Here is a 25509-nt window from a genome sequence, read left to right as displayed (position 1 = left end):
TGAATGCTTTCAGATATTTCTCAATTTTGAGAAATTTCACTCGTCATGAAATTTTGATACAATGTGTAAAGGGCAACAGGCACTTTCAAATTATGGCAAAAACTGGAAAACGACAAAAATGGAGATGAGGTTTTGTTCTGACAGCAGTGATATATATGTATGTGTGTATATATACGTGTGTGTGTGTGTCTGTGTGTGTGTGTATATATATATATATATATATATATATATATATATATATATATACACAGTAATAAGAGAGGAAAGCAAGAGACAGTAATAGAGAGAGAGAGAGAGAGAGGAAAGGAGACAGTAATAGGAGAGAAAGAGGAAAGCAGGAGACAGTAACAGGACAGAGAGAGAGGAAAGCAGGAGACAGTAATAGGAGAGAAAGAGAGGAAAGCAGGAGACTAATAGGGGAGAGAGAGAGAGGAAAGGAGACAGTAACAGGACAGAGAGAGAGGAAAGCAGGAGACTAATAGGAGAGAGAGGAAAGCAGGAGACAGTAATAGGAGAGAAAGAGAGGAAAGCAGGAGACAGTAACAGGACAGAGAGAGAGGAAAGCAGGAGACTGAGAGAGAGAGAGAGGAAAGGAGACTAATAGGAGAGAGAGAGAGGAAAGCAGGAGACAGTAACAGGACAGAGAGAGGAAAGCAGGAGACTAATAGGAGAGAGAGAGAGGAAAGGAGACAGTAACAGGACAGAGAGAGAGAGGAAAGCAGGAGACAGTAATAGGAGAGAAAGAGAGAGGAAAGCAGGAGACAGTAACAGGACACAGAGAGAGAAGAAAGCAGGAGACTAATAGGAGAGAGAGAGGAAAGGAGACAGTAATAGGAGAGAGAGAGAGAGAGAGGAAAGCAGGAGACAGTAACAGGACAGAGAGAGGAAAGCAGGAGACTAATAGGAGAGAGAGAGGAAAGGAGACAGTAACAGGACAGAGAGAGAGGAAAGCAGGAGACAGTAATAGGAGAGAAAGAGAGAGGAAAGCAGGAGACAGTAATGAGAGAGAGAGAGAGGAAAGCAGGATACAGTAACATGACAGAGAGAGAGAGAGAGGAAAGCAGGAGACTAATAGGAGAGAGAGAGGAAAGCAGGAGACAGTAACAGGACACAGAGAGAGAAGAAAGCAGGAGACTAATAGGAGAGAGAGAGGAAAGGAGACAGTAATAGGAGAGAGAGAGAGAGGAAAGCAGGAGACAGTAACAGGACAGAGAGAGGAAAGCAGGAGACTAATAGGAGAGAGAGAGGAAAGGAGACAGTAACAGGACAGAGAGAGAGGAAAGCAGGAGACAGTAATAGGAGAGAAAGAGAGAGGAAAGCAGGAGACAGTAATGAGAGAGAGAGAGAGGAAAGCAGGATACAGTAACATGACAGAGAGAGAGAGAGAGGAAAGCAGGAGACTAATAGGAGAGAGAGAGGAAAGCAGGAGACAGTAACAGGACCGAGAGAGAGAGAGAGAGAGAGAGAGAGAGAGAGAGAGAGAGAGAGAGGAAAGCAGGAGACAGTAATTCGAGAGAGAGAGAGAGAGAGAGAGAGAGAGAGAGAGAGAGAGAGAGAGAGAGAGAGACTGGCTATGTCAAGTTCGCAGTTAAGGCAGACTTGTAGCTCTTGTAGCTAACTAGCTAACTTAAGAAGTTATAATAAGTTACCGTGATTCAAGTTTATTTGTATAGCGTTTTTTACAACGATGTTGTCACAAAGCAGCTTTACAGAAGTTTGAAACTAACACCACCTGATATCGCGATACGTTCTCATTTCCATTATTATCGCGTTATCGATTTTTATTAGCATCGCCCTGCTCTAGCGGGAACTAATTCTTCCGCTGTCTGCGTTTCCACCCGGACACAGCAGCAGGGCGAAGCAGGAAACATGGCGTTCAACTTCGGCGGCGCGCCGGGCGGCGCGGGTGAGTTTTATTTATTGCATTTATTTATTTATAATATCTCGCAAAGTACCGATATCACCGGGGCTGTGACTTAAAGGCGTGTATCTGGTTTCTAGAAGAGCGAAGTGAGTGCCGTAGGAAGCTGAACTAGCTTATTTTTTTAATCGTCCACGTTCCACCTTAACTGGTAGACCGTAACCGCATCATTTAAGGTGGAACGGGGAATTTGAACGAGAAGCCGGCGAATAGGAAGGCAGAAGGCACAAACACAAACATTTTAGCTGTTATATTATTTTTGTTTATTCGATTTTTGTTAATATTAAAGTCGTTTGAGACAGTTTAACATCATATGACACCAAATAAATAAAAATATAAACAGTAACACAAAAATTAGTCAATCGGGAGCTGAATTTAAATTAAAACCAGGAAAAAATGGAAAAAAGACTTGATTAACACTCATCCATGAATAGAAAGCTAATCTAAGACAGCTGAAGCTTTAATTATGAGGAATTATTAGCTTTAATTATGAGGAGCCTGAAGGAGGCAGCACCGTCTGTACCAGGTTAAGTGATTTATTAATTCCACAAACGGGGAAATTTCGCCTCCGCATTTAACCCATCCCTGTACTGAAACACCACATACACTCTAGTGAATAGACACACACACTAGGGGGCAGTGAGAACGCTTGCCCGGAGCGGTGGGCAGCCCTATCCACGGCGCCTGGGGAGCAATTGGGGGTTAGGTGTCTCGCTCAAGGGCACTTCAGTCATGGACTGTCAGCACTGGGGATCGAACCAGCAACCTTCCGGTCACAGGGCCAGCTGCCTAACCTCCAGCCCACGACTGCCCCCAAAGTGCAGTTTAGTACGTTGGAATTGAGCCTAAACAATAAATAAAACTGAATGCGTTTTATATAGTGGCATAATATAAGTGTAGAATAACAGCAGTACACTGAAGGATACGAGCAGAACAGAAATGAATTAAAAACCATAAGAAGCACATACAGAGATGGGAAAGTACACAAACAAGATGATCCTTTAAGGCTGGTGTAGTAAAGGGAATTGTCCTATTCAGAACCATGAGCCCTAGTTACATAGAACAAAATTCATACTTAAGTGGTTCTGTTCGTGGTGAAATGGTTCTTCATATTGATGCACACTGTGTTGTATATGGTGCTACTTTGCACCAGAAAGGGTTCTTCTGTTGTTACAACTTGGGCATCATGACAGTGGCAGAAACCATGGCAGTCATTTTCATAAGTGGCGTTTAATATGTTTTAATGTTCAGTTCCTTCCTCCAAATTATAGCTCCTTAACGAGCAGCTTGTTGCTACGTCAGAGTAACGAGCTCCGCCAACTGACAGTTTGGGAAATCAGCGTCGTCTCGTCTTCAGTGTCGGACCAAATCGGCTGTCGGTCAAATGTGATCTTAACAATGTCCGTTTTCTGTTTGTGGCCAAGTAAGAAGAAAAAAACGTTCAAATGGCTTGAGCGTCTCCTACAGCTGTCAGAGTCGTTGCTTAGCAACGGCGTCTCAGCAGAGTGATACAGTGTTTGTGAAAAACCTCTTATGTTACGCCGAAATAACAGCACAGTTAGAACGCCTCTCAACCATCAGCTTGTGTGGCCGGATATATATATACTGTTTGTATATATTATACTGTTGTATAAGAAACCATGTATGACACATTCTCAATCAGTCTGAAGAACTATTTTAACATACAAAAAACCCTTTTACACATTATATGGTTTTATATGGAACTCCTAGTTCTAGACCGTTGTAATTACTAAAGAACCCTTGAAGAACCACCAAGTGTGCAGATCCTGAAACAATGATGATGTATTTCTGTCACAAATGAAATGTCGACACACGTCCACTGGGGTGGAAATACCTCTCTGTCTGTGTGCAGCGTTACGCTGGTTTGCTCTTTAAGCTCGTTAGCTCATCTAAAGAGATGGCCATCAACACGATAACCTACCAATCGTCCCTCAGCTGATTTTGAATAATAAATTATTTAGTGTGTTTAGTGTGGCCTTTTTTTTTTTTTGAAGAGGCGTGAGCCCTGACTGTAGTGTGCCAGACTGCCGGTAAATTGTGGTTTGATGTCAAAACACATGGAGTTTTGTATGCCTGATTGGACTAACTACTGGCTGCTCACAAGCTCTGTTATTAGATTGAATTTCCCCACTTAAAACTTAAGAAAATGGTGTGTATGTATGTATGTTTGTGTGTGTGTGTGTATATGTGTGTGTGTATATATATATATATATATATATATATATATATATATATATATATATATATATAAATAATTACACACACACACACACACACACACACATTTTTCCGCCTTGTGTGTGTGTGTGCGCAGTAAAGATCGCTCCATCGGGGCTTTTTGAAATTGAAATGCAATAGAAAGCAGTTACACTCTGGCTTAACTAATAATGGCTCTGTTCTGTCAGAGAAGTTGGCTCAGCTCACCGGTAAGAACCGACACTCTCAGCTCCAAAACTTCTTTTCGTTCCGTAGCGGAGTTTTTTTTTTTTTTTTTTTTTTTAAACTTACAAGATTAGCCAAGTTAGTGAACGCAAGTCGTCTAATTTAACTTAACCCTTTGTCTACTTCCTAAGGAAATAACAGTAAAAACTTCCAACATATGTAAAACTATTAAAAATGTTACAGTAAAAACAGAAATGCCTCCCCAGCTTCAGCTTTCAGGCCAAACTATAAAAAATACTCACAGACATGCTTTGTGCTGATCACAGAGTAGACAGAATGTGTGATACACGGACTGAAAATGGAAGTTAATAATCCTGTTCACGTAATTATCAAGGACAGTTTTGAACATCCTCTCTGATTGATGGGAGGAATAAAGGAAAAGAGAGAAATAAAAAAAAAAGTATTAGGATTGTTGTGATGTCACAAAAACAACAAGTTCACATACATCCATCTGTTCAGTGTTGCAGCCCAAACTGCTGTTTGTATGAAAAACAATACAAGGCAGCCAATCAGAATAGAGCTGACAGACAGATCAGTCCTAAAGGCACTGTAATACACACAGCCTGGTCTATTCTGTGGGATAAAGAGAGGTTTGAAAAAAGATCATGATAAAATGAGTTAGAACACACCAAAAAAGTAGAACATGGGCCATTTCATTAATTCATTTTGCAGCTCTAGCAGAGGTGGGTGATATGGCAAAGATATATTGCGATACTGTAAGATATTATTACAATAAATGATACGTCATTATATAAGTATAATCAGACATCTGATCAGTTTTGGAACTGGGGGGGGACAGTAGTGCTACATTTAATTAAATTAAAATAAATAAAATCAAAACCTGCAAATACAGTGATTTGTGTTCAGTATTTGTCATGCTGTGCTGCACTAAATCCACAATATGTTCAGAAAAGCACATCGTATTATGACAGTTTGTCATGATAACGATATGTATTGTCCTACTGCGCAGCTCTGACCACTCGTACTGTTACATTCCTATTGCTCAAAGTGTGTTTGTCTGTTCTCTGTTATTTACGTTTGTGGACAAACAAGCAGAATCCGTTGAGTTTGCCTTGCACTGACCTTGTAGACCGCATACCTCGCTCTGTCTCTGATAAGCATGGCATCATTGAAAAGCGTGAGGAGAACCGTGGCGTCCATCCTCCTCACGTTTCTTCGTGCACCTGCTGTCACTGATGTCTTGTCTGTTGTCAATAAAGGCTCTTCGGGGTTTTCATTCGGTTCATTTGGTGCCAAAACGACAGCGTCAACAGCTTTTGGCTTTGGTACTAGTACCACCACTACCACTTCCTCCGGATTTGGTAGTAAGTTCACCTGTCCGTGTTCATATAATTAACCACTGCATGTAAGATGTCGTTTTACATTCTCATTAAACTGTAATCCATGTCAACGTTCACCTGAGTGGAGAAGGCTTACTTACACTGTTTGTCCAAAAGTAACCAGTCAGTCCATTTAATGAATGTTTTCAGCTACTTCTTTAAGCGACCCGTATTAGTCCCACAACGGGGAAGAGTCACCTCCGCAATTTAAGCCATCCGTGCAGTGAAACACCACGTACACACTAGTGAAGACTCACACTAGGGGCCAGTGAGCACACTTGCCTGGATTGGTGGGCAGCCCTACCCACAGCACCCAGGGAGCAGTTTGGGTTAGGTGCCTCGCTCCAGGGCACTTCAGTCACGTACTGTCAGCTCAGAGGATTGAACTGGTGACCTTCTGGTCGCAAGACTGGTTCCAAAAAAAGATAAGTAAATTAAATAAGCAAAAGAACCTGTTAAGTAAACAGTGTTTGTGTTTTCTGATATACATTCTCCTATTCAGCCTGTAGCAGTTTAGCCCTACATACTCATGCTGAAGTTACAAGTACTGTTTCAGCCTGAGCTGCTTTTTGATTGAGGTACAATGCAGGGCAGCCAATCAGAACAGAGCTCATTTACGTACATCAGGCTTAAAGGTACAAAAGCATCAAAAACCAGTATAAATCTAATAGAGGAAGAGAGGTTGGCAGATGGTCATGTAAATTCAATTATCATTAATACCACCAATAAAAATCCTATCAAAATGATCAATGCAGAGATTTTATTCAATGTTTAATGCATTGCACAGCAAAGCAACCAATTAAACAAAAATGAAATTAAATATCTTTATATTGCCCATATTAGTTATGGCGCTCCATCTAGTACCTTTGGGATGAGCTAGAGTGATCCAGAACTGACCATCCAACATCAGTACCTGACCTCAATGATGCTCAAACAAATCCTCACAGCAGTGTTCAACATCTACAACGTCTAGTGTAAAGCCTTCCCAGAAGAGTAGAGGCTGTTACTGCAGCAAAGGGGAATATCATCCGTAGTAAAAGTAGGGCTGAACGATTTAGGTAAAATGTCTAATTGTGATTTTTCTGACCATTATTTAAATTGTAATTATTTTTCACAAAGTAATCTTATTTTGGCCAAGAAGACGCATCTGCGTTCTCTGGTTTGAGGCTTTGAGTGCTGCTAGTTCTTTGTGGTTGTGTTTGGTTGATTTTGGTCCCCAAAGCTTCGTGTTATAAACTATGTAATTTATAAATGTCATGAATTTTATTATGCAACAGTTATTTCCGGCCACTCAAGCTGATTGGTTGAGAAGCGTTTTTTTTTATCACTCTGTATCGCTGCGGTGCCGTTGCTAAGAAATGACTCTGACAACTGTAGGAGACGCTCAAGCCATTTGAACATTTTTACTTCTTACTTTGCCACAAACAGAAAACGGATACTATTAAGATCACATTTGACCGACAGTCGATTTGGTCCGACTCTGAAGATGAGACGACACTAAATTCCCAAACTGTCGTCACCACTGAGCAGCTTTTCAGTCGGCAGCTGTGACAGAAGAACAGCTGAACAACCTGGAATCAGCCGGAAATTAACCCAACACCATTCGCCAAACTAAACGGGCTGTAAGAAGCTTCACAGACCGGCTGGAACAAAACAACATTAATACTGATCTGGCGATAAATGAAAAAACTGAGCTGAACTTGATATTGCGGCAGTTTTACGGCTCAGTCCTTAGTTCAAAAGGCGGGGCTTACAGCAGACTGTACAGTGAGTGAGGGGAGTTTGTTACTCTGACACAGCAACAAGCTGCTTGTTAAGGAACTGTAAATTGGCAGAAGCAACTGCGAACATTAAATGCCACGTTCGCCGCCCAGTTAGTTTATTTATTTCTTGCCTTTGGCTCGTGCCGGCGACCAAATTCACAGCAGTGATGTTTCGTGATAACACACTCCCCTCGTGTTCCATTGCTTAAGTGTACACCATTGTTGATCATACGAGCTGTAATTAAAATCTTCAGTCCTGTGCCGTGGACCTATTTTTATTGGGGCCTTTCGGTCAGGTCATGTTTGTAAATGAGAACTGGTTCTCAAACATTTTACCTGGTAAAATAAAGGTTAAAAAAAAAAAGTCCTTGCGAATTTTAAAATTGGACTTTTCGTTTATAAAAATTGTTATTCCTTGATTTTAAAAGAAACGCTGGATAAGCAGGTGTCAACAACCTTTTGGGCATATAGTGTAGGTGTATTTCTGTGTTGCCAAGTGCACAAACAATGAACAGGATTGACGCCCTGACAGTCTGGCCAACTTAGTGACCTTCTCTCCCTGAAAGTTGGTTTCTGCTGAGCTTTTTGTTCACCTCTGCTTACATGTGCACTTAGTCTGTCAGGAGGTACAGTGTGTTTATTTCATAGCAGTCCTGTCTAAGAAGCTGTCCTGATTCATTTGTAGGTAATTGTAAAATTGTCACAGACATAAACAATTAATTGTCATTGTTTCAGGTCTGACTGCACCAGCATTTGGAGCCACCACAACAACATCTGCACCCACAGGGTTTGGATTTGGCTCGACGACTACAGGTGCGTCTTTGTCTATAATTAAGACTGTTTTGAAGGAGCAGCTTCAAAGAAACAATCTGAAGCACCCCAGCAAATAACATGCACTTAACTTAAGTTGCCTCTAAAATGAAAAATAAGCATTATTATGTGACTGTATGGGCAGTATACTGACCAGCACTGACCTGAAGCGCTGTATTAACATGCACTCAGTTCTAGCATCACTGTTTTTGAATGCAGCTCTTTAGCATCTAACATCTTCATAACTGACTCTCAACTAACGCTCTCGTTCTTCCCTTTTTCTCTCTTTTTCTCTTCGTGGCTTTCCATGCTGTTAAGGATTTGGGGGTCTGGGGCCTGTCAGCACCACTACAGGGGGGTTTAGTTTTGGGGGGGTTGGGTTGAACACTAATCCAGCAGCAGTCAACTTTAATATGGGGGGATTTGGGGCCCCAACCACAACAGCCACTGTGTTCAATTTTGGCAATAGTCTTGGTGGTGCAGGTAGATGCCTCTCTAGAATGTTCTGCTGTATTTTATCGTTATCATCATCGTCGTCATTATCATCAGTCTACCATTGTATTTGATTGGTGTTGCTGCCTAAACGTATGTTTGTAGTGTCAGCACAACCACAGGAGAGAGTGGGGCACCACCGAACACATTAGTTTTTCTGAAACAATTTTTTTTAAATTAATTTTTTACAAGGCTAATATTTTTTTTATTCAAGTTGCCTCTTTGCTACAAATAAACAGAAATTTTGTTTCAGATTCCTTCCATTTGTGAGCAGTTCAGCTGAATTTGGCATGAGGGCAAATGTTACATCTTACCCCATTGGTGGGGTGAACTGTAACATTAGCTAAGCAACTCTAAGATAAATTGATGCCAACCAGTTTGTTCAAATTGGCTCTCTTTGTAGGAGACGAGCTTTCCTACCAGAACCTGTTTAATCATTATTGTGACATTTTACCCCACAGTTGGTTGTGCCCCGTTTTCTTTTACACCATATTACCAAATCATTTGTATGGCATATAAAGGATTTTTTGTTCAGTTATGTGCACTTTGAATAGTGTTTGTTGTGACTAGTTGTTTTCTGTTTTGTCTGCTGTATATTTCACCTGAACGTTATTCAATTATATACAGTAAACTGAAATTATGTAGTTCTATGCAGTCGGCTTTTTTCCCACCCAGTTAACTGTAGTCTGTCTTAGAGCCTCCTGCACTAAAGCTATTAGAAAGGTCTAACACTTTAATGAAGAAGCCTCATTCATAAGGCTATGCAACACTTGCCTAAGCTTTTCCTGACAACTGAGACAAACCTATATAAACATTGATCAAGACTTATTCCAACAAGTATCTGTTGTTGACACTTAAAAGGCCCATGTCTTGGAACAGCGCTGTTAAAGTCAACCACTAAAAGCAGCATATTAAAAACTTTCAGCAAATCCGTGGGCCAGTTGTGGTGGTGTTTGATTTTACGTTACATTTTGACCGTGACATGAATGGGCTATTGTTAATTCAAAGTAACTGCAACAGCAAAATAGGCACTTAATTCTAAAATAATTTTTAGAATTAATTGTTTTAGGAAAGTGTTTTTTTTTTTTTTTTTTTTCCCCACCCTGCCTATTTTCTTGAACTAGACACAAGGAATTTTTTCTTTTTGTGTGCACTGGCCAGTAGATTGTTGTCTGGGGAAGGGGCTCGGAGCAGATTATTTTGCAGAGCATGCTGGGTACTGTAGTGCATCTCAGAGTGAAAGAATTGAAAATGAAAATAATTTTGCTGGCCGATTACGATTGTGCCACGGACCTGACTCGGCCCGTAGACCTTGTGTTTCACACATGGGTCTTGGAAAAACAAAGTTTCCTTCCAGTCCTTACGGTCCGTATATGAAAACTAAGCTACAAAAACAGCTAATTTTGAATTGAATTTTTGAGATATCATGGAAATTAACTAATTTACAAATATCCTTATATATTACATGTACATATTTTTGGCCTACAGCAGTTTAGCCCAGCCTGTTTACTCTGAAATGATAAAGATTGTTTCAGCTTTTTGAACAGACTGCTTTTTAAACAAGGCACAGCCAGTCAGAACAGAACTCGTTGTATGTCAGTCATAAAGGCACGGCAACAGAAAACTGCCCGTTTAATTCTAAGGGTTAAAGAGAGGTTTGATAATAATCAGGTAAAATGAATTATAACTGGTTTTTGTTCATAAAACCACACAGAAAAAAGAAAAAGATTAAATACAAGAAGCATGTAGGATGTTGGTCTTTTTAACTGAGGTGAATGAAATGATATAGACAAATGCCTTTATAATAACTGACATTTGAAAGAATAATAATTGTAGTTTTACATGAGATAGTCATTTAAAGCCTATATAGGTGTCATGAGGCCTTTCAAGTTGCTGCCCTTCAGTAAAGTGTTACCGAAGGTTTGCGGTATTTCTGCTGATCTTTTAGAAAATATAGTTTGACCCAGCCGTTAGGTCTCTTTGTAGATTTGTAACCAATGCATTGTGTTAGGCCTGTTTCACACATACTACCTCTGAGTAATGTGCCACTGTTCCTTCTGCAGCTAGTGCACGTTCATCAATTACATATTCAGTGTTTTATGGTGCAAACAACCTTTTACTGCATGGATAAGTAGTTACTTTGCTGAGTGAATGTGATGTGTGAAATAGCGTGATGCATTTGTTTACCCTCAACATTTCTGATTGGAAAATGGTTTCAAACCATTAGACCTACCACAACACGCAGTTGAAGAGTGAAACACTTCACATTTTAATCATGAATGGAAGAAACAGTTCTTTAAGAAGGTTTTATTTGGTTTCCTGTTTCTTTTTCATAGCCTATTTTGCTAAAAGCAACTGGTAGTATGAGTAATTGACGATATGACGAGTTTGAAATTAGTTCGTCAACCCCTTTTATAGCAATGTAGGCTGTCTTTACACCCTGTAAATGCAGCTTTAGTAGTTTTAGGCCTTTTTCATTTCCATGTCAACATGAGAAGCTCAGCAACATCTTCATGGCACAATCCTGTTGCACAGTGTCTCACCCCTTCATCCCTCCTCTCGCCCGCTAAATGGCATCTTAACTCTGGGCAGTTTCTGATTTGTTCGCTTTCACTGATCGTTCTCTTCATTCCTAACCACCTGTATTTGTCCAGGTGCGTTTGGCGGCTTTGGCACCACTACTACATCAGCCACTGCCGGCTCCACCTTCAGCTTCTCCAACCCTTCAAACACAGGTGACCTTCCAATATCTGACCAGTGCCAGAAAGTTATAAGGGCTCGGCCCCCTGAAATATATTTGATGTGAATTGTAGAATTATTTTTTTTTTTTTAATTGGTTGTTTATTTAATTTAATATTTTCTGTTCTGTTTTAGGCTATATATACAAAGATGACAGATGACAGGTTTAGGGTTAGTGCTTCCATGGACACCATAGTGTGCTGTGGCTGATTAAAAAAAGTAGCTAGATTATTCAACAGCAGATGATGTGTTTGAAACATGAAGCACTTTTATGATTAAAAAGCACTGAACCTAATGTGTCTTTTGCAACATGAAAGGAAAATACGCCTACTCTGTATACGCTTATGAAGGTGCCCTCATTATAGGGGTGCCACAATATGCAGATTAATATTATTATTTTATAATATTATTATAATTATAATTTTTTATAATATTATATTAATATTCTTTTTTTCGATACAGAGTTTTCCATAGGATATACACTGTGTAACGAATATGAGTCGATTTGGTGCTATAAAAATATTTGTCACATTGAGTATCCTGACTCACTGAAATGGCTTTGCCTGTCCAAAAAAAAACAACAACGAATGTGAGCATTTCTTTTATATTTCTCTATCAAAAACATATGCTGTGGTGCAAAACCACAGTACATGTAGTTTTGTGAAATTTGTTACACACAATTTTTTTTCTGGCATTGTAGCCAATCCAAAGCATTGCATGTAGACAAGGGCTGGGTCTGAAAGGCCTGTGTCACAATTTGTCACCTCTAGATGGCACTGTGGTTTCATAATGTACCATAAAATATATGCAACAGACACAGTTGATTTGCATTTTATCTGACTGTAGTGTTCGGTATGTAGCATGTATGCAGTGGTGATTGCCTTAAATTATGATTCATGCTTTGTTGACAGGTGGTGGTCTGTTTGGAAACACTCAAAATAAGAGCTTTGGATTTTCATCTGGCCTTGGAACAGGCACTGGTACTGGAACAGGGTTTGGAGGTTTGGGAGGTGGAGGCCTGGGCTTCGGAAGCTTTAACCTTCAGCCTACACAGCCTCAACAGGGTAAGAGTCTATAACAGCTGTATAGTCAGCTGTTTAGAAGGCAAAACTGCTTATTTTTCCATTTCAGTTGAGTACAGGAAGGTTAACAGTGAATGTAAGCTAGGAGTAACTAGTTAGTATTCAGTGCACAATGAATGCTGTGTTGTCCCTGTTGGATAGCATGCAGTAGGCTGTTGAAGTGATGCTGAAGGCTTGTCACCCAGGTTGTGGAGAAGACAGCTAGCTATGAGAAGAATCTAGACGTTGTCAAAAGAAGAGAAAAAGAGGGAGAGACCAAGCAAGAGACTGGACAAGAGTACATCTTGGACTGCCTTTTACTTGTAGAGTTAACAGAAAGTAAAGAATGCAGGACAGCCTCTCGGCTAATGAGACAACGATGAAAGTCCCACTCCAGGCTAGCATGCAGAGAAGGCAGTTCATCAGTTTTTGTCAGTCTCACGACAAACAAACCTCTGCAATAAATGTAATGTAATAAAATCCTGTAATATTGTTCTACCTCGTTCTTTTTACCTCTTATTATTCTGATGTCTTTGAAGGCGTTGTGCCAAATTCCGCCTCCCCTGTGCAAGCATGCACATCATGCAGACATGTGGATGCTACAGCTTACACTCGTGACTTTGTTTATGCATAGAAATCACCAGTGAAATCCATAGCATCCGTATGTCTGCATGACACGCTATGGAGAGTCTGATTCTTTCTCCTTCAGCTCATCAACATATGCCCATGTACAGCTGTCAAAGAGAGGGGCATGATTTGTGTTTACAGCAGTGGTATAAAAGTGAAGTAAACTCTGTGACTGTAGGGGGACCTTATAAGCAGAAAATACCATTTTTTGCAAAATGCTGCTGTTTAGTTTCTTTTTGATATTTATTTAAATATGTTTGTTTTTTTTTTATTTTATGTGTGTATGTTTGTTTATTTATGATATTGTAAAACATAGAGGATACCCAGAAAATCGGAAGGCATTCTAGATGTTTGTTCCTACTGAACAGTTTCTTGTAATTTTCAAAGCTATTTAGTGCTGCTTCTAAAGAAAATGAAGCACCAAGTAAACAGCTCTTTTAACTTCAATGGCTTTAGGAGCTTTAAGAGGTTTTTAATTGCACACAGCAATCAAACATACTGCAGCTCTGTGTGTGTGTGTGTGTGTGTGTGTGTGTCTGTGTTCAATTTTCCAACCTTAATCAGCTGTGGTTGCATAAATACTCCAGGATAGGAAGCACAGGGTTCCCAGTTGTCATGAACGCAGCATTAGGGGAAAAAATCACTGTGTAGCTGTGACTCTTCAGTAACAGAGTGACACCCCTGCTAACAGTGAGTGAAAATGGTCATAGATGAAATAAGTGAATAATTTAGTCAGTCTAGAGATTTTCAATCAATATTACACACAGTTATAGCACACCACATAGGTGTGTGTTGGACTAGTGTGTCTTAGCTATAGTCTGTTATATACTACAGTGATTAATACAAATAACTCACTTTGTTTACTTGCAGGAGGTTTGTTTGGCCAGCAGGCCCAAGCCCCAGCACAATCTAACCAGCTGATCAACACAGCCAGTGCCCTCTCAGCCCCCACTCTTCTCAACGATGAGCGTGATGCCATCCTGGCGAAATGGAATCAGTTGCAGGCCTTCTGGGGCACTGGGAAGGGCTACTTCAACAACAGCATCCCACCTGTGGACTTCACCCAGGAGAACCCTTTCTGTCGCTTCAAGGTTAGTCATCATTGCATAACTAACGCAATATACTGAAAAGGCCAGTGCCATTCCATTGGTAGCTGGATGTTATCAAAGGTCTGAGCCATCCGTTTCTCTACATACTTTGTCAGTCCCCTTTTACCCTGTTCTTCAGTGGTCAGGACCCCCATGGACCCTCACAGAGCAGGTACTATTTGGGTGGTGGGGCATTCTCAGCACTGCATTAACACTGACGTGGTGGTGGTGTGTTAGTGTGTGTTGTGCTGGTCTGAGTGGATCAGACACAGCAGTGCTGCTTGAATTTTTATATTGACTGAGCATGGTCCATCAACCAAAAATATCCAGCCAGGAGCGTCCTGTGGGGAGCGTCCTGTAATGGTAATGAAATTACCATTTAGCAAACATAGGAAAACATGTCTGGAGATGACACACAGACCAATCGACAACTGGACTTTTTTAATATTTGTGGCTTCTGAGATGGAGGCTGTTTGTAGAAAACAACACCCTCCACTCTACATGTCCTCCAGACACATCCTTTGACCAAAATATGTCCACACTGCTGAAAAGTGGCTAGGAAAAATTCGACAGGTCTTGAGATGGGCCCGATTGGCTCAGTACCTGGTGTTGGCAGTGTAGTTGCACCCCTTCTGTGTAGTACGTCATCAAATTGGTGTTGAATACTGGATACTGTACTCTATGCTACTGATTAAGAGTAGAATGCAGTGTACAGTGTATATAATGGTGCAGCATACAGTACACAGTATGCTGTGACAAACAGCCTTTATTTTTTTCTTTTGTTGATTTTACTCTTTTACTTGCTCTTACTTTCTTTATTCCTCTTAACTTTCTGCCTCCCTTTCTCGCTCTCTCACTCTCAGGCGGTGGGCTACAGCTGCATCCCGAGCAGTAAGGATGAGGACGGTCTGGTGGCTCTTGCTCTGAATAAGAAGGAGGCAGACGTGCGCAGTCAGCAGCAGCACCTGGTGGAGTCGCTTCACAAAGTCCTGGGAGGAAACCCCACACTCACGGTCAACGTGGAGGGGGTCAAAGCTCTACCTGACGACCAGTCAGTACCCAGCTCACTTCACTGTTATCTTTATTAGAATGCTACTTTTCTTTTGGCAGTGCTAAACCAGTTAAAAAATTAGCTGATTTAAAAGTGAAAAACCGTATAGTGATAACATACAGACTCACATGCATTTGTTAGCATTTAAGAACAGCTTGTGTCAGTATTCTCAAAATGGCATAAGTTGTTTTGTCAAGTAAATGACAGTATGTTGTTATAAGGGCCCTTAAACTAAAGCAACAGAGATTAGTTCCATTTTTTAACACTATTATGAAGCGGCATTTTCAAGTAATGGAGCTTATAAGGCAGAAAGCTGCTGGTTTTATGTACATATGTCGGTTTTATGTATAGTATACAATGTACAGTATATTATGCAATATATTATTCATACTTGCATATGTATATATACACTGTTGTTACTACGTACAAAAGTACAGTTTGTTAGGTAGACCTGAGTGGCTGCAGGCAGAAACAGCTGACTTTTTTTACTTGTACTTTTAACATTTAAGTTTATTAAAAGAAAGTACTTTTGTACATAAGCGCAGCCATAGATGGAGACTGTGGTGGAAAATTGTGACAGAAAAATGAATTTGAACCTCTGAGTCTGTATCAAAGTGAGTAACAAGTTTATTGAGAAAGCGAACATGACCAAAAAATGGATTCGCTCTCTCCCCCCAATCTCCGCTCTGTGTGTCGTTATTTTTATAGCCCTCTGTCGTTCCCCCGCCCTTATTTTCCTTTCATGGCAGTAAGCATTAGTCAGCACATTCTCAATTGTACACCATTCTCTTACATGTTTATCTTATACAACCCGTTTACTGCGAACAGCCAGCGAGATGTGACCCGTAGCCTTGCCTATGCGCTACTGCTCTCGCCGCCTCTGATGGCCCGGGGGGTGGGGGGTTGGGAAAAAAAAAAGCTATAGATTCCAGTTCACGGGAATTCAACCGAGTACTGCCGATGTAAATACTAAAATTATTTCCAAGGTTATTTCAACTTTAAGTCATGCATGGGGTTTTATACTTGATCCACCTCTGAAATTTACTTGTAAAAATGTAAAAATGATCACTTTAGGTTGAGGACATCAAAATAACTGGACCTCTGCCTAGTAAGTTCCATTATTTGTAAATGATGCTCCATAAGTGATATAAATGAAACAAACATCCATCAGGTTCATGCATTCTAATGTCAACATAAGGTTATTTTGGCAGTCCATTTGTGCCCTTTCCCTGTAGTACTGTACTGCTGTACTACTGATTAAGAGTAGAGTGCAGTGTACAGTATGTGATGGTGCAGTATGCAGCATACAGTACACAGTATGCTGTGACAAACAGCCTTTGTTTTTCTTTTGCTGATTTTACTCTCTTACTTTCTCTTGCATTCTTTATCTCTCTCGCTCTCTTTCTACATTCTTACATTCATTTACTTTGTAAAACCCTGCTTTGTGTATACTGACATAAGCAGGTCATTACTTTTTAAATATGTTATTCAGTTCACAGTTTTTATTGAGGTTATTATGTAGGTAAACTTTAAATAAAGTGATACTAGTGATACTAGTCATTATCATCCTGCTTGGAAGATTGCGCTCTTTTTAAATTGTGATATTAAAACAATTTTCAAATCTCAAGATTTTGTAAGAAAACAAGTTTTTTTACCCTTATTATCATTGTCTTAAGTTGGAAAATTTTACATGTAAGTAACCCTGAGCTTGTGAACTGCTTGTAGATGAGTTAGACCATGTGCTATGACATCATATGCTTATTATTGAAGGAAAAAAATCTTTAAAAATATTTAACATCTCCAATCTTAGTATTCAGAGTTTTAAGAGATTGCATTCTTAGCATCAGGAGTTTGCATGTTCTCCCCGTGTCTGCGTGGGTTTCCTCCGGGTTCTCCGGTTTCCTCCCACAGTCCAAAGACATGTAGTCAGGCCAATTGGACATGGTAAATTGCCCCTGGGTGTGAGTGTGTGATTGACTGTGTCTGTCTGTCTGCCCTGCGATGGACTGGCGACCTGTCCAGGGTTTATCCTGCCTTTTGCCCAATGACTGCTGGGATGGGCTCCAGCACCCCCCGCGACCCTCATCATCAGGAGTTTGGGGGAAAAAAAATACCTGTTTATATATACCTTGTATATGTCTAACAAGCCATACTTACTATTTGTGTTTTCTGTTTACACAGGACAGAGGTTATAATTTATGTGGTGGAGCGTTCACCAAATGGCACATCGAAGCGAGTTCCAGCCACCACTCTGTTCAACTACGTGGAGCAGACCAACGTTAAGGGCCAGCTGCAGCAGCTGGGTGTGACCATGAGTGTCACCCGCACCTCTTTGTCCCCTGCTCAGCTCAAACAGCTTCTGCAGAACCCTCCTGCAGGTGGTTGGCTCTGTCCTGCACTTCCACTGTATTGGCAGGCTTTAACACCTGTCTTTGCAAAAACAAGCAATCATTAATCAAATTTCACAGGTTTTTTTAAAATTGCTGCATAATTTGCTGATTAAGATGTATACAGTTGTTCAGAGTGGTTTGGTGTGAAATGGTTGATTGTAGAGGCTCCTGTTGTTCCCTATTGTTACATATTTTCTCCATTAACTTTGTCATGTCTTTTTTTTTTTTTTCTTACAGGAGTGGATCCCATCATTTGGGAGCAGGCTAAAGTGGACAACCCTGAACCTGAGAGGTGAGTGGTGTGGGTTTTTTTTTGTTGTTTTGTTTTTTAACATCTTTTTAACATGGCCTATGTGACATTACCCATCCAACAAACACACTTGCCATGCATCTTTATTTAAAATGGATCGACCACTTTCACAAGGCCTCAAAATCTGACTGCTAGATCAAATGTGAAGCACAAAGAAACAGTTATTGTGATTTTCTGTGCATATTTTAATACAAGAAGTAGATCGGATGGAGAAAGGAAGCTCAATTTCTTTCTTTTTTCATGAACAAAACTAGCAAAGCGACCCAACTTGATGCCGAAGTCAAAATAAGGTATTCTTAACTGGGTGTCTCTTAAAAGTTCCATCATTTGGGAGCAATGCTTCATTGTTCTGACAAGTGTTCTAAATGGAACAAATAGCCGTCAGTTAGGTTCACATGTCTTTATGTCAAAACAGTGCCACTTACTTTATGAAACATCATGTCATCTTTTACATAATGTCATTTTGTGTATGCTGACATAAGCTATTTATTGCTTTTTGTGTATATATAGTTTTTGGATCATTGTTCTGTGAGGTCGTATGTGGGTAGCATTCAAATAAAGTATTAACAACCTTTCTTTATCATCCACTGTCTGAAAGATTAAACTTCTTAAGAATCACAAGGGCTGCCAGTTTTTATTACAGTATAATGATCAGTAACATTGTCTTATGTGGGAATATTTTACACAAAAATATCCCAGAGCTTGTGAATTGCTTTATATGAGTTGGACTCATAAGCAACCAAATGTCCTTCTGCTCTGACATCACAGCCACAAACAACTGGCAGTCTAGTGCACAATGCTCAGTCTTTAAGTTTCAAGCAAGTATAATTCTTAAATACTAAATATATCCATATCTGTTGATACCAACAGCGTTTTTGAAAGTTTCTCTGTCCACATGAGAACGCAAAAACAACTCAAACACTCACATGAGCAAACCTGCTCAGGAAAGGGCAGTAAGGCCTCATGATATGTGATGTCATACACCTCAAGGAAAACACTTGAACATGTGCACTGCACAAAATACAGGGTGCAAAGCTAAAGCAGACATTTTGTAACAAAATAGGCCTCAGCAGTTCAGTATTTCACCAGTAGTCTGATTTCTGCCTGAAAAAAAATAAAAGCCGAAGAAAGCCTCCTAATTGATGCAGTGTGGTTTATATTGTCTTGGCCATGCCACTGTCCACACAGTCCTAAACAGGCAGAGATGAGGGTTTTTTTTATTCATTTATTTTATTAAAAAAAAAAAAAATTTGTGTGTGTGTTTTTGCTTTTCCCTCCATTTCATTTCCAAATCAGACTTGGTTTATAATGATCACGTCACAGATGTTTAGAACTGAGTGCAGTGCATTCTGATACATCTGCAAAACAAGTTTCAGAAATATCACAGGTATGTGTGGACGGGGCCTAAGATTGAGTCGCTTACTCCACAACACACATAATGCTTATGTATTACTACTGCTATAACTGATGGTTTTAATAATAATAATTTCTTTTTCTCTAGGCTGATCCCAGTGCCCATGGTCGGGTTTAAGGAGTTGCTCCGCAGGTTAAAGATTCAAGAACAGATGACGAAACAGCACCAAACCAGACTTGATGTGAGTGCCTAATAAGCCCAAATGCTTCCAGAAAAAAGCATTTCTATGAAACTTGACTGCAGACAGAAGGGTGCTAAGGGGTGGCCAGTGTGACCTGAAATGTTTTTGGTTTTTTGTTTAGTTATAAAACAGTTCACAGAACATATATGGCCTTATATTGCTGAGATAGAGGGGAAGCTTTGCAGCTACAGAACAGAAGGAAAATATCTGTTTTCCACAATTTTGGCCTGGTAAACATGAATCAAGTCTTACAGGTGTAAACTTAGTTTTGTCATCTTAGTTTTCACTATCGGACTTCATATTGTGATAATGTTGTATTGTCTATTGAAATTACTTGTGTTTGGAAAATTTTACACTTTATTGTCTTTTTGTGGCCTAGATAATCTCCAACGACATCAGTGAGCTTCAGAAGAACCAGGCGACCACCGTGGCTAAGATTGCTCAGTATAAGAGGAAGCTGATGGATCTGTCACACAGAGTTCTACAGGTAATGTTTGCCTGGGTTTCCATGTGCGGGACCCATATAACGGAAAGTAAAAATGTCCTCGTTCTGTTTGAAATGGGACTATGATGTTGTATATAAACATTGCTTAAGTTTCGACACACAATATTCACTCCTCAGTCTACAGTTTTCATCGATGGAAAATAAACCAAAATATTATTTCTGTGATGTCACAAAAAACATTTGCATATATCTGCCCATTCCACTTTAAGCAGTTTAGTACCACCCATTCACACTGCAGTTGTCAGAAGTGTTTCAGCAAAGACTGCTTTTCAGTGAGATATAATACAGAACAGCCAATCAGAAAAAAGATTGTTTACATATCAGTCTTAAAGGCAGAGTAACAAAAACAGCCTTTTTAATTATAAGGGATTAAAAAAAAAAGGTCATGTGAAAATGAATGATGTCTGTACATGAAAGCCACACAAAAAGTAAACGTGGACCTCGACGGGCATACAACGTGAAACATGTAGGATATGGGCACTTTAATACACTTTATACAGTATTTAACCCCAGGTTTTACAGGGATGTTAAATTGCAGCTCAGTGCAGCTCATGGTGAACTACAATCCCCAGCATGCACTGCACCATAATGTGTGTCTATGGGACAGCAACATAAAAAGAAAAGATGCCAGATGTCTAGTTCAGACAAACAGGCAGGTTTAAAAACCTACTATACATTGGGGACAGTTAAAGAGGTTTAACAGCTGTCCGTAGCAATGTAGCCTATTGTTTTATATAAAGTCTGTTGTTTTATATAAAACAACTTGCTTTTATTTTGAATTATTTCTTAATAATATCCAGTACCTTTTTTTGTAGCTGTTGCAGTTTTGAATAAACAGTCGCCAGTTCAGGTCAAGAAATAAAAAAAAAAAAATATTTAATGAGGCCCGTTTAGTGGTTGAGTTCGTCATCCCTGCTTTAGTACAAAGGTCGGTTAGTTTTGTCAGGTGACATAAGAGGGAGAAAATTAAGCTGGACTGGAGCAATTAACCTAAATGCATAAATAAGTAATGAAGTCATCAAGTTACTGATTATACATATTTGATTTTATAGTTTTACTGTAGCTAAATTACTGAATTCAGTGTGCAGTATGTAGCGTGAGTCTGTATGAGAAGTAGGAGTGTGTAGATTCTGTGGGTTCTATAGCTTTTGCTCTTTTGTGTCAGAAGTGACGCAACTGCAAACAGTAAAGGTAACTGTGTGTTTTGTAGGTGCTGATAAGGCAGGAGATTCAGAGGAAGAGTGGTTATGCTATCCAGGTGGATGAAGAGCATCTCAGAGTGCAGCTTGACATGATTCAGTCTGAACTCAATGCTCCCACGCAGTTTAAAGTAAGTGCTGACAAATAAGTATTTTCTCCTTTTAAGAACACCTCAGAAGATTCAGTGTCTACAATTCAAACCGAATAAGAACCCAGTGGTAGTGATCTGGATTGAATCTCATCTCAACATTCAGTCTGAATTCAGCATAAACAACAGTGGTGTAGCGGTGTAGGTTATTCATTTAAAGTGGAGAAGATGGGATGTTCTATACGGGGGAAGTTCTAAGTAGAACTTTAGATTGTAGAACTTTAGACCTCGAGTTATTACTTCTGCTTTTGAAACTGTATTAATTTCCAGTACGCGTGGTTGTATCATCACAGGGTCGGCTGAATGAACTGATGTCTCAGATCCGAATGCAGAATCACTACGGCGCAGTGCGGGCAGAGGAGAAATACATTGTAGACACAGACCTGCTAAGAGAGATAAAACAGGTAAACGCTGTTTGGGTTTGTGTGCTTGCTTGTATGAGAGTCTAAAATTGCGTTCTTATGATCAGTGTGCTTAAAATGTAATTATTTTGGGAGGAAACACATTTGCATATATCTGCCCATTCCACTTACAGCAATTTAGCACCCATTCACGCTGCAGTTATAAGATAAGATCCCTTTATTGTCGTTGCACAGTGTACAACGAAATTGAGCAGCAATCCAACGGCACTTTCCACATACAAAACAATTAAACATAAAATATATAAAGTGCAGGTTAAGGGAAAAAAAGTATCAAAAATCTTAAACCTAGAGAAAGGACTATAAAACTATATTCTGAACAGACAATAGACAAGTTGGGTTGCAGTTAGTTATTGCACATTCCTGGATAGCTTATAGGGTCATGATACTGCACATCTTAAGAATTATTGCACAGAAAGAATACAGATTATAGATCACACACTCGAGAACAGTGAATAAACATAGAACAGAGGTGGAGTGGAACACTGGAACAGTGTACATTGTCCTATGAGGTCAGTGCCAGTAAAGAGTTGTAGTGGTGTTCAGTCACTTCTACTGAGCACAGTGTTCTATAGATGTCAGTGTGTGTTTGGAAGTGTTCGGTTCCTGTACGGCTCTGGGGTAAAAACTGTTTTTAAGTCTGTTTGTCCGGGATGGGATAGACCTAAAGCATTTATCAGAAGTGTTTCAGCAAAGACTGCTTTTGAATGGGGTATAATACAGAACAGCCAATCAGAAAAAAGATGGTTTACATATCATAATTGCAGAGTAACAAAAACAGCCTGTTAAATTATAAGGGATAAAAAAATTGGTCATGTGGAAATGAATCTGTACATGAAACCCACAAAAAAAGTAAAAGTGGACCTTGACGGGCATAAAATGCAAGAAAAAATGTAGGATATGGGCCCTTTCATACACTTTTTATACAATATTTTAACCCCAGGTTTTACAGGGATGGTAAATTTCAGCCCAGTTCAGCATGGGCTGCACTACAATATCCAGCATGCACTGCGACATAATGTGTATCTATGGGACAGCAACATAAAAAAAAAAAAGATGCCAGGTGTCTAGTTCAAACAAACAGGCAGATTTAAAAACCTACCATTGGATACAGTTAAAGAGGTTTAACAATAGTCTCTACTGCTCTTCTCTCAGCAGTAGAGGTTTGCGTTTGTAAATTGACATTGTAATGTTAAAGGGAATTCCCCCTTTAAGCTGTAAACAGTTGTGCAGAGTGGTTTGATATCAAATGCCCCATTTTAAAGAACCTTGTTCACAGTGGTGATGGTGATGGGAACCAAACATCCAAAGACATCTTGAAATTGTGTACGTGCTGTTTTTTTTTTTTTTTTTTTTTTTTACTTTTAAAATCTATTTTTTGTAGCACCTGAAGCAGCAGCAGGAGGGTCTGAGCCACCTGATCAGCGTGATTAAAGACGACATGGAGGACATCAAGATTATAGAGCAGGGCCTGCATGACAGCGTGCACGTGAGGGCCGGAAAACTCAGCTGACACGGCTCGTCCATCTTCCCCGATAAGATCATTACACACAGTCCACTCAGACCTTCTCTCACATTCATACATGTACAGACATGCACACTCATTCATACACTTTTTATACAGATAAACACAGCTCCATGTCAGTTTGAGTGCTTCACAAGGAACATGCACAGCACTTTCAACAGCCGTCAGTATCCTAGAACACTCTCTGTTCACTTCTGCAAATAAAAGTCTTCCGTCTTAAAGAATCTGTGTTATTGCTAATTAAGCAGACTGTCCGGCTTTGATGTAGAAGAGATTACAGGCATGATTCTGCCTCATTCAGGCATGGTTCTTGAAGCACTGAATGCAGTGATAACATGGCAAAACAAAGACATTGTTTGGGCACACTTGTTCAATTTTTTTTTTGTTTTGTTGATTTTCTAAGTAAAAAATGTTAACACACCTACAGAGAACACATTTTAATGCACAGTTCCTGTTTATTTGCTTCTGTATTTTGTCATTGTTTACCAGCATGTTAAACTCTGCAAATACAAAGGAAATTGTGCACTAAAATTCACAGGAAAATGTCATGTTTGTAGAGGATGTGAACATATTTTCACTCGACTATGGGGATGTTCAAACATTTACATGTGGCTGTAATCCTGACAAAAATCATAAGCACTCTCAATATGGATGTTAATTTTGAAGGGTGCATATGTGGTCACTGGAGAGTCATTTTAATCGTAATCTTCATGTAAATAGGGCTTTTATTATGAATTTTAGCTTTTTTTGTAAAATAGTGTGTGCTGCATACACAAACTGGTATAAATAAAGTTTTCTGGGTAACAGCTTTAGATCTTTTTCTTTAATAAACTGTATGAACTTTGTTTATATTTTTAGCATGTAATAATGCAGTTTTAACTTATTTATAATGCGATCTGCTGAACAAAACAATGGCAATTGCTTTGCTGTTTATTTATTATCATGAGACACACCAGATACATTCAAACCATTTCTACATGTTCTGTCAAAGTTTGTGGACACCTGCTCCTCAAGCATTTCTTCTGAAATGAGGTGTATTAATAGTGGGTTTGTCCCTCTTTGCTGCAGTAACAGCCTCTACACATCTGGGAAGTCTTTACACTAGATGTTGGACATTGCTGTGAGGATTTGATTGAGCATTAGTGAGGTTCACTCATCCCAAAGGTACTGAATGGAGCTCAATCACTCCAGAGAACACAGTTTCACTGCTCCACAGTCCAGTGAAAGGGTTAATAGGTGTCTGCAAACCTTTTAAACATAGTCTGTAATGCTCATCGTGTGCCTCATCAGTCTTATACCCGTTTGTATTTGTCCATTATCGACTTGCTTGTCGCTTTGCCTCTAACATTGTTTCATGCTATGTTTGAATCACTTGAAACAAGGACAGTGATGACTTGCAACCCTTCTGAAAGCCATCAGATGTGTTTGCAATTGACCACAGCAGAAATGGGATAATATTGCATAGATGGAGTTAATAGAAGGACTCGTAAACATACTCTGATTGTCCATTTATCCATCTTTATTAAGTGTTGCAGGATTATAAAAGCAGAGTCACTTTTTCCATAGCATTAGTATTATGTAGGACTGGTCTGTGTGAAAGGGGGATTCTGCATAAGTCTTCAGAATTTCAGCATTGAAATGTAAACGGAGTGATTTAGTGGTTCGGTCTGAAATGGTTCAGATGTCTTTACAGTGGTGGTGATCGGAACCAGGGGTCGCCGTGACTACAACACAAATACAGTAAATAAAATGTCTATCTAAAACCACCAGTGAACCTACACAGGGCTTCTGAGTTTTGGATGTTGTGTTGATGATGGTAAAATAGAGGGAAATCTGAACGTTTTTCTTCTTTGGGAAGCATTTTGCCTCACAACACCCTGCATGTATCCCTCAACCATGAATGGGTTTTAAAAATAAATTTTAAGCCAAAATCTTCTCAAAGTGCTTCAAAGGTTCTTTAGTAAAGGAAATGGTTCTAGAACCATGAACACTCACCAAACCCTTTGCATGATTTAAAAGCTTCTTTGCATCATGGAAGGGTTCTTCGGACTGAAGGATGTGC

At 39.6% G+C, this 25509-nt stretch overlaps 1 protein-coding gene across 2 annotated transcripts; it reads left to right on the top strand.

Annotated features, from left to right (window-relative positions):
* Positions 1-1798: 1798 nt before the first annotated feature.
* Positions 1799-24253, top strand: nup54 (nucleoporin 54). Of its 2 annotated transcripts, XM_037545725.1 has the most exons (14): positions 1799-1906; positions 8223-8300; positions 8616-8780; positions 11444-11524; positions 12440-12592; positions 14087-14307; positions 15168-15355; positions 17537-17733; positions 17983-18037; positions 19557-19650; positions 20030-20137; positions 21366-21485; positions 21797-21907; positions 23307-24253. In XM_037545725.1, exons 1-14 carry the CDS (start codon positions 1870-1872, stop codon positions 23433-23435), a joined length of 1737 nt encoding a protein of 578 aa, XP_037401622.1. In that variant the 5' UTR covers positions 1799-1869; the 3' UTR covers positions 23436-24253. The 2 variants fall into 2 exon arrangements, with proteins under 2 accessions (XP_037401622.1, XP_037401623.1); XM_037545726.1 differs by lacking the exon at positions 8616-8780 and having other exon boundaries at positions 23307-23444.
* The last annotated feature ends 1256 nt before the right edge of the window (positions 24254-25509 follow it).

This window comes from Pygocentrus nattereri, chromosome 16 (genome assembly GCF_015220715.1).
Source record: "Pygocentrus nattereri isolate fPygNat1 chromosome 16, fPygNat1.pri, whole genome shotgun sequence".
NCBI lineage: Eukaryota > Metazoa > Chordata > Actinopteri > Characiformes > Serrasalmidae > Pygocentrus > Pygocentrus nattereri.
Note: the sequence above shows the minus strand (reverse complement) of the source record. Positions and strands in the feature narration are given on the sequence as shown.

What these genes read in the sequence shown, in the direction of transcription:
- nup54 (XM_037545725.1), top strand. Translation starts at nt 1,870, where the DNA reads ATGGCGTTCAACTTCGGCGGCGCGCCGGGCGGCGCGG. An exon ending in ACCCTTTCTGTCGCTTCAAG is followed by an intron (nt 14,308 to 15,167) that starts GTTAGTCATCAT and finishes TCTCACTCTCAG; the next exon opens with GCGGTGGGCTACAGCTGCAT. An exon ending in TGCTAAGAGAGATAAAACAG is followed by an intron (nt 21,908 to 23,306) that starts GTAAACGCTGTT and finishes TATTTTTTGTAG; the next exon opens with CACCTGAAGCAGCAGCAGGA.